Below are 9,846 nucleotides of genomic sequence, written 5' to 3'. Positions count from 1 at the left end.
CACGGAGTCAGCTGCCTGCCTCCCCGCTGAGCAACACAATGGTCACTGCTGCCGCCAGCTGCAGGCATTGCCCTGGGGCACCTCCCATCTCTCAGAGCTCACGCCCTGCTGAGCCCCAAGGAGGGACTGGCCGTGCCATAGTCACAGAGCTCCTGCCTGCCCATATTTCAGGGTAAGGGCAGGGGCAGGGTCTGATCTTGCTGCTGAAGCACTCCAGTGGGGAGCAACGCAACACCCTGCATGCCTGCAGGATCCTTGCAGCTGCAGCACCTCTGAATGTGCTGGAGCCAATGCCACTGTGCCCTCTCCATAGATCCCAGCACTGCTCTCAGCCCCGACTCCCTGCAGCTCCCAAGGACAGTGACTGCAGACCACTAAAGAACTAAAATGTGGCATTTCCAAATTCCTCACACTATTGAACTGCTGTGTGGGGAAGATACAACAGAACCCTGTGCTCTTCCCCACGAATGCTGACGGGGAGCTTGGCCTGTCCTCCAAGACTTAAATAAAAACCTCACACATTTTATTTATTTCATGTTTAATGTTTATCAATTCAAACCGTTTCTCCCACAGACAGGAGAGAACAATGCTTCAGATACAGGAAGTACTGCTACTGCACTGGCAGAAGGAAGAAGTACTTCGCAATATTTCAGATTTTTTAGAAGCTCGGCTACCCAAACCTGCAATCTGTTAAGTGCATATCTTCACATGCAACAGTGGGACAGAGAGGCTGTACCCACAGCTGGTAAGTCTTATTCCTCAGTTAGAAGCAATACAGGTTGATACAGCGCACAGAAAAATCCCAAGTGGAAAATGCTGGCAAACTAAGCAGCAGCTTCCAAATACTTTTCCTCCGAGTAGTGGTTCTCAAACTTTTTAGTCTCAAGGCACCCTTTAATAGACTCAAGGCACGTCTTGGAAAAAGCCAACTCTTAAGTTTTCACTCATTTTTTTCATTACAGAAAAATAATAGAGCAATTATTCGGTTGCAAAAAACTTAAGCCACAACAGCTCAGAATCTCTGGGTTTATCTTGTGAATCATGTTTTCACACTTAACATCAGTAACTATACAGCACCCTTGAAAATCAGCACTCTGGTTGAGAATCACTGCCTTTGAGAAAGTCCCAACATCACAATTCCAAGCAAAGGGGAGAGAGAAAAGGAAAATGAAAACAGTTTTTCCAGTCAAGTTAAAAAAATAATTTTATTACTTGGATACATGATCAGTTTACTCACAGGATTTCAATGCCTTATTTAGGATGAGGCATTTCAGAAGATAAGAAACATATTAATGTACAGAGGTGGACTCAAAGGGAAGTATTCCTGTGATGTCACCAAGGTGAGAGCCAATTCTAGGTAGGACAAGACTGACAATTATTTGCTTAGGGTCAAAGGTTGAGACAAGCAGCTTGGACTCAGTCCAACCTAACAGATGTTCAGGCTGCAAGCCTGATTTACATTCACAGTTGCCTAAATATAAGTAGCATCTGCATAAGTGAACAGATGCACACATGGTCCCTTGGAAAGGAAACTGGTAATTGCAAATTAATCTTCACATATGAACTTCTGTGAAAAAGGAAATGTATCACCTCTGCAAATCCCAGCATTCCATCTGACAGGCAGACTTTCTTGCCATCTTCCTGAAATTGCTGCCACACTATTTAGTAAGCTCCAACACACAAGTTCACAAGCTTTCTCCAGAAATGAGTCTTCAATTATACATTGAGCCCTGATAAAGGTACAAGAGACAGCTAACAGGACTCTCATGGACCTTCATCCCTGTTTTTCCACGTACAGGGAGTGAAGAAGCTTTCTGAAGTGCCTACGCACACTTCCAAACACATATTCATATAGCAGATCTCAGACTGGAAGAGGCAGGACCCATCACTCCACAGGGACTGAGCTAATCCAAGGCCCAGGCATACAGAGCCCTTGCCTGCCACTAAGGTGTCTTTCTGACAAGGCAGGGATAGGTGACTTAAAGTGCATCTTTCCACCCAATAGGAACAAAATGGAACCCCCCCAAGAGTAATAAATGCTAAACTTGCTAGAAGGGAACAACTTAGTGACCTTGGCCATGTGTCTGGGATTTTTATACCAGCTATGGATAATGACCTGCTGAATAAGAAGCTATTTAGGAAACAGTCTTTAAAAAAAGGTAGTTTTCTTCCTTTTGTATGACAAACAGAACTATTAGGTCAATAAATGGCAGATCAGAACAAAAGTTATTAGCATTTTCCTCCAACTCCTTGGTACTGAAGTGTCTTAGCATGGAAGTCCACTGACCATTTGCTCTTCCAATAGAGACAGATTTGAAACCCCATTGTGCCTGTGAACTATTCTGACTTTTAAGAAACAGGAATTTGTTTTTTTGTCCAGCTTGGTCTCTTGCTAGGAAGCATCCAGAAAAATTCTGAGCAAATTTGACCCTGCCAGCTGAGACAGGTGTTCTGCAAAAGAAATTAAAGATGCCCCTTTGGCCAATGGAAACTAACCACAACTCATCCTTCTGTAGCAGAGCATATTTTTTCTGGTACAGCATCCATTGCCAGCAATGAATACAGGAAGTATGGTCATCTCAGCTCACACAATCTGGGAAGCTGCTGGAAGACTGGAAGCACTTATTTATATCACTGCAATGCACAACCAGAAAAATCCCACTTCAGCTCTACTGAGCGTTCTTGCCAGATGCTGTGAAAAGGAACTCAGCTTAGGAGTGAAGTATCGAATCTAGTTCCACTGATTTTCTCTGCCCTTGCCAGGTGTTTTCAGAATGTACTTTCGAGCAGGCAGTGGCACCCACAGCCAGTGGGACACACCTCCTGGGTGCGAAACCATTCCATCATGTGACTGGTGTGTCCCCCATGTCCACAGGTCAAGCAGAAATTGGAGGAGCCTCGCACTGCCACATGGCAGATAGCACACTGGAAAGTGAAGCCCTTGCAGATGGCACACTGGGTGCCCCGCACTTCACTGCGGCAGTGACTGCAGTACACCCCAAACTCTGGCAACAGGAGAAAGGAAGAAGAAGAAAAGGAGAGTAACAGTTAGCATAAGAGTTCTCAATTCTCTGTCTATTCCAAGGGCAGGAACAAGGAGTGCCTCTTTTTTCCCCCTCCAAAGCCCTATTCATTGGTCTTGGACCTGACCTGGAAAAAATACCCCTCAGAGTAAAGGAAGACAGGATTTTTACAAGGTACTTTTCCTTCCTTTGCTTTTCTGCAGAGGTTATCCACATGGGAAATAATCAGTGTTAATTAGGACAAGACATCAATGCACTAGGAACTGGCTTGAGCCCCACAAACTCCATTAACAGAAGTTATCTTAACAGCTGCTAAGGAAGTAGAGAGTTTCACCAATTATGAAGTTGGGACAAATTGAGACACTGTAAAGATGAGAGATTCCCTTTGGCATCCTCTGTCCCACAGTTCTAAAGTACAAGTAAGAAAGAACAAATGGGATGTGTCTGTTTCTTGCTGTGGCGTTGGCTAAACACACACAGATTACAAAAAATTAATGCTCAGCATGTGAATGTGGCCCACCAGCAGCCAAACAGGGCAAGGTGCTGGCTTTTATTCCAGTTCCCTCCCTTGGAGGAGATTCCAGCACATTTCAGGTTGCTCTTATCCTCCAGCCCAAGATCAAGGTAAGGGGGCAAGATGAACCTCCTTACAGCAGCTGCTCATTTTTCTGGAATCACTTTAGCCCAGAAATCCAGTACATCTTTTCCAGAAGCCAAATGAGAAGAAACTGCAAATGCAGTCTTTTCTAGGCAATACTACTAGGCACAAATCTAGGGAGAATGATCTCTTCATACCATGGCTGGGTGGGTTACCTCTGCTGCTAGATTCAAGGTTTTTGTGATTCTCTCCTCTACACCTTCCAGGAACCTTTTTCAGTCCACAGTCAAAGATAACTAATCGCCCCATATTTATTCTCTGATTTACAGGTATGGAGGAATATCTTTCTAAACAATCAATTGGATATCGCTATGTAGCAGTAAAGCATTTCCAGAGAGGAAGGCTTCTCCATCCTATCTACAATGCTACTGAGCCAAGATCCAAATATCCCACCTCCATCCCAAACAGCTGAATGCTCAATACCATTTGATGCCAATGCCAACTTTCAACAGGCTTTAATGGATATATCTTATATCAGTGGTGCTCAGCCTTATGGCCCAACTGGTTGGATAAGTGGTATGGCATGGGTTTGATACATGGGGTCAGTGTGTAGGTGCTATCTGGCATGCCAGTCCAAACCCACGCACCAGGTCCAGCCAGAGTGGCCTTGCGTATCGACTCCACTGTGAGCTGCTGATTTAGCTTGCACACCCAAATCTTCTGGCCTGTGGGACTCTCCATGGGCCCAAAAATCTGGCAGCAAGGGCATGGCAATTAATGTTAGTACTGCTCCCCCACCACCTAAATTTTGGACCCAGGGGGAGACTCAAAGGCTGGATGACATAGCCTTGTGTGCTGTAGATTGAGCAGCACTGTTTTAGATCATCAGGCCTGTTGAATACTTACCCCCCACACCCTTGAGGTAGAATAACAACACTAAAGCAACAGCAAAAAGAAGCAAAAATACACACTCACCAATTCCCTTGTGAGGGTCTGGGGGACAAGAGACAAACTTTAGAACTTCAGCTCGCTTTTCTCGCAGACCCCAGCGATAAAGGATTTCTCCATAGCATTTCTTGAAGTCATCAAACTGCTGAGCGTTGGCAGGGTCCAGGAGCCTGGAGGAAACAATCTAAATGGTCAGGTGCTTGATTTGCTTATTTTCAGGGGCTGCGGCTGCAATTCTTACCCCAGATCCATGTCAGCCGCTAGGCCAGTGGTTCTCAACCTTTTTATTAGCCTCAAGGTACCCCTCAGAAAATGCCGGGTCTTAGCTTTCACTCTTTTTTGACTACAGAAAAAAAAGAGCCATTCTTCTGTTGCAAAGAACTAAGAAAGACTACAACAGGTCAGAATGTTTTTGACACTATGGATTCCTATGTGAAAACTGTGGGTTTAATTTTGTGAATCATGCGTAGGCATTGCTAATATTGCACTGCATCCTGCGACATCCTTAAAAGGATCTCATGGACTGAGAATTACTGGATTAGGTAGGGAGTTCTGAGAAAATTAAAGGAGCAACAGATTATTCTGGCTTCCTGGACAGAACTGTATGCATTTTAGCAACAATGTAGTGGTAAGACTAGGTGAGCTGCCTCCATTTGTCATCCACATTGGTTTGTGCTGGAGGTAAGTGTTCTTTTTTGGGGGTCTGACTGTAGCTGACTTGCAGTCAGTCACAGCAGAATTTGTTTGGAGCATTACACTTTTACAAGACACTAACTGAATGGAAATTGTTTGGAATAAAGGAGTGGGAGCTTTCTTTTAGAACAGCAGAGACTTCCAGCTGATTCTCTGATAACCTTCCTAGGTAAGACACTAAGCTCCAAACACCAGCTACTGAAATGGAAGATGCCGTGCGTTACCTTTTGTTTTTTTCATGTTGATCTTTCTCACGCTCTCGATGGTCAGTGTATGTTAAGTTTCCGAAGCGGAAGTCTTCAGGGGAAGACTCACACCAGGGAGTGGATGAATGCTCTGACTCTTTGCTTGCTGTAAAAGTCAAAAGCAGGTTAGTTTGCTCAGGGAGGTGTGACAATAACGAGCTGTAAGCAAAGCTGTGCCATGTTTGCAAGGCAGGGAGCAGAGATTCAAAAGTCCACAAGAAATATTCACAATTCCCTCCATCACAAACCCTACCACAGATCAGGAAGCTAAGAGACTAACACTTAATTTGTCCTCAGCCACCTAAAAGCTTTCACTGAGCAACCAACACAAGATATTATGCAACAGTTTGGGGGGCAGCAGCCCATATAGTATAAAAAAAAATCTGGATTCAAAGGGCTATATTTTGCCTTAATTTCATTTAAGTTATTGAGAACATTGCATAGGAAGTGTGTACAGCTGTGTGTTTATTTACATCAGTGGGCCAGGATTCTATTCCCAAGGGGCTGGGAGCAGGGAGGATTTCTTTTTTCCACACTAGCCAGCTAATGATGCTGGTGTGAAAAAAAGATCTCAAGGAAAAATCTTTAAGGCTGATCCCAGATATGTACATGATCTGGAAGTATAGAAATAAGATAGCATCGATTAGGGCTGTGCGAAATGGCTGTTTCATTTTGGTTTCAGATTTGGCTGTTTCGGAGGGACAGCAATTCCTTTTGGTGTTTCGGATCACATTTCCATTTCAATTTGGCCATATCTGCCTGGAGTTTCAACGCTGTTTTGGTGCTGATTTGGAGATTCGGATCAGCTGGGGAGAGGTAGGCACAGCTGGGCAGCTGCAAGTTCTCCTGTGGCTCCTCTGACTGTGCCTGCCTCTCCCAGGGTGAGGGGGGGAGCCATGGGAGAAGCTCCCATGGCTGCCCTGCCCAGTCCCAACCCCTGCCCGGCCACAGCCTCCCAGCACTTAGGAAAAAAAAAAAAACAAAAACCATACTCACCAGCTGTAGCAGCGGTGATCAGGGCCTCCAAGGGCTCGTGGAAGAGCCCCCCCCGTGCAGCGCGGGGAAGCAGGGATCGCCCCCCCTCCTCCCTGGCACCCATGTGGCAGCTGCCTCATGATGCAGGTGCAGTGTGGCTTGGCAGGGTGCTGCCTGGGAGCTGGGGCTGTCAGGGCTGAGTTGTGCCAGGCTCTGGCTGACTGCTAGAGCTGCCCCACCTCCCAGATAGTGTGTGGTGCCCTGCTGAGCTGTGCTGCACCTGTGCGATGAGACAGCTGCCACATGGGTGTCAAAGAGAGGGGGAGCGATCCCTGCTGCCCTGCATTGGGGTTGGGGCTGGGAGCCCCAACCTGGGTAGCCATGGGGGCTTCTCCTATGGTTCTCCCCATCCAGGGAGAGGCAGGCACAGCCAGAGAAGCCACAGGAGAACTTGCAGCCGCCCAGCTGTGCCTGCCTCTCCCCAGTCTATCTGAATCTTTTCAGAACTGATTCAGAGGCTTCGGATTCCATTCAGACCTTTTAATGGGTCTCCTGATTCGATTCCGGCGCCAAATCTCCTCTGAGTCGAATCGGCGACCAAAGCTTCACACAGTCCTAATGCTGATAACTTCTGCACGTAAATATTAGTTCCAAATCCTTGTCTCTGCTCCCTTCTTCATTCCATAAATACCCACAAACAGCACTTAGTGGTTACAGTTTTGTTACCTTTAGGGCCCAATATTGTGTCAAGCCAGATATGTTAGGCTTGGGACAAGCATTACAAAAGCCAGTTTAAGTAATCAGAAACTGGTTTAAGCCTGTAACAGAACAGATATTCAGGGCATATAAACCAGTTTGAAAATGGCTGAAACCAGTTCGAGACAAACCTAGTTGAATGTAGTATCAGACTTAAATGATTTGGCTCAAACTGGTTTATGCAATGTCGGTCCAAGACCCCTTGCCGATTTAAGATAAACCGGACACCCCCAGCATCCCAGCATGCTCTGTGGTCTGGGTGGGGCTCTCTGCTCCACAGCAGAGCTGGCCCCTCCCCTCTGCTCCCAGGCTGCAGTAAAGACTGCAGGAACAGCAGGGTCTGCCTGGCATACCCCTGCCCTCTGCTTCCCGCTGCTGCCGTCTCCCCCGCTCCCATCTCTCACAGTATGGACCCCAGCCCCATGGCCACTAGACACGTGGTATGCTAGCCAATGCTTACATGCTAGTGTTTCTGTGCATGTCTCTTCAATTTCACTGGGACAGGCAGATAGCACAGTGACCTCCACTTAGGGCTATTTGGACCTAATCAACAGGTCAGCAGGTAAGTTGCTTAAGAAGAATTTGAAGTAATGAAGAGAGCCTATTGTTTTGCTGATGAGGTGATAATCACTGTTATAAGTCCCCTGCAGGCTTGCTCACCTGTCAGTTTGCTGCAGACAGTATAAAGCAGCAGGGAGAGGGAGACTGCAAAGCTCCATATCATCAACAGATCCCCCCTTGCCTCAGAGTGCTAGCAGTGGGTTGGGGGCTGGCAACACTCCCCCCCTTGAGCAGCCAGCGGGGAAAAGCCTGAAAAATCTGGCACTCAAGTTTGATTCTGGGTGCATGAAGACCTGCCACTGGCTTGTGAGAACTCTCTCAAATATAGTGCAAGTGGCTGTAACATGACTGAAAAGCATTACGCTGTTGTAGAAAGTACCTTTATGACACCTAGTATTTATATTACCAGTATTTATGCCACCAGTGTTCCAACCTTTCAAACTTCTACCATTCAAGCTCAGCCATCACACAGACAAAGGAAGAGAAAGCAGAGAGAACAAAAAGAATACTTTGCAAAAGCCCCTTCAGCAAATAGCTGAAATGTTCTAACTGGTAAAGACTGTGCTATAGTGCATGGAACAAATGGCCTCAGACAGTACAAATGGTACAGTTCACCTCACTCAGAGTAGTGACAAGGCAGTGGCACCTAGTCTGTCATAGCCAGGAGAGAAAAAATAAAATAATCACCAGCTACCATTTATGTGATCTTAGGCACAAACCCCTTAGGATATCTGGAGAGATGTGAAATGTATTTGTAGTCAAGTCCATAAGAGCTTTAGAGGGCTTTGGGAAAGGTTTACTTTATCAGACAAAGCAGGTGACCTTGATTTTTCACCCAAAATTTAGACATACTACTTGTGTCTGCATCAAACAGTCACTAATAAAGGTCCATCACACAACCCTTTTTCCACAGGGAGAGACAGACAGCCAAAATGTCAGCTGTCTTTGGCTCTGAGTTGATCTGCTATCCCATGGTCTGACACTGAACCCTACAAGCAACTACTCGAGCTCTCCATACCTATGTTCCAGCCTCCAGTGCCAAGTCCAGGATCTGACATGCTGGAACAGGAGCCTGAGGAGGTAAAGCTGGGCTGTCGAATAGAAAAGAGAAGTCATATCATGTACATCACAAGGATATTCAATACTTTAAAGAAAAGCAATCAGAAAGGAATGGCTGTCCATACATATCGGCTGTGGGAGACCATGTTGCAAGAGCGCTGAGGGAAGGGTGCACATGAATTTGGACATCCCTGCAGTCTGGACTGGGCCTCAAACACACTGCACAGCATAGCCAATGTCTGCACATCATGGAGCTGAGAGTAATGAGCCAGCCTGTAAGGATGAGAGGCAGCAGGGTTAAATGGCAAAAAATTCACAGCAGTTCAGGACCTGGGAAGCCCTCTCGAACCAACTTTAAGACCTCCTGGATGAACAAACTTTGGCATATATTGTTACTACGGTGTGTAGGTGGTCTGGGGAGTTCCTTTTCATGGCAATTTTATTGTAACTTTTTTATAAATAAAAGGAGCTCCCAGTTTGTTGGCATGCAATTGTGGCCTGTTTCCCAGGAGACAGGTTTTTTTGTCTGCTTGTCTAATCCTCTATACTGTTGGAAAGTTGCAGAGGAAACATACTGGCATTCACTGGTCCCAGGAGATCATATCTGCATCATCTCCAAAGAGAAGTTATACAGAAGCAAAGTGAAGTTGGAACAAATATAGAGCCATTAGACTTCCTGGTCTATCATTAAAAAAAAAAAAAAAAATTGTCAAGTCACTTAGAAGCTTCCAAATTCCATAGTCCTAGATCCTTTCCTAGGTTTGTGAGGCAGGGACTCCTGGAGTCTGAATGGATACCTGAAATAAAAGTTTTATTTCTAAAGTGATTTTGTTTGTAGGGAAGTTTGGAGTGGATGGGAGGAAAGCTACCCCTTCTCTCCCCACAGACTTACCTGCAGGGCAGTGTGGGGAGAGGGGTAGATCTTGGGTTCCTTTTAAATTCCAAAGGTGATCTCCGACTTAAAAAAGTTGGAGACGACTGATCTAAC

General features: G+C 45.9%; 1 protein-coding gene across 1 annotated transcript in view; it reads right to left on the bottom strand.

The window, feature by feature from the left end:
• Positions 1–1,186: 1,186 nt before the first annotated feature.
• Positions 1,187–9,846, bottom strand: part of WDR59 (WD repeat domain 59) — a 113,239-nt gene continuing 104,579 nt past the window's right edge. The window contains exons 22-26 of the mRNA XM_019505803.1: positions 8,984–9,131; positions 8,818–8,890; positions 5,487–5,613; positions 4,597–4,739; positions 1,187–3,005 (exon numbers count right to left, since the gene is read on the bottom strand). Of these exons, the coding sequence (XP_019361348.1) occupies positions 2,770–3,005; positions 4,597–4,739; positions 5,487–5,613; positions 8,818–8,890; positions 8,984–9,131 (727 nt within the window). The 3' untranslated portion in view covers positions 1,187–2,769. The remainder of the gene's footprint in view (positions 3,006–4,596; positions 4,740–5,486; positions 5,614–8,817; positions 8,891–8,983; positions 9,132–9,846) is intronic.

Source organism: Gavialis gangeticus, unplaced genomic scaffold (assembly GCF_001723915.1).
Source record: "Gavialis gangeticus isolate Ggan-Ray unplaced genomic scaffold, GavGan_comp1, whole genome shotgun sequence".
In the NCBI taxonomy this organism is placed as follows: Eukaryota; Metazoa; Chordata; order Crocodylia; family Gavialidae; genus Gavialis; species Gavialis gangeticus.
Note: the sequence above shows the minus strand (reverse complement) of the source record. Positions and strands in the feature narration are given on the sequence as shown.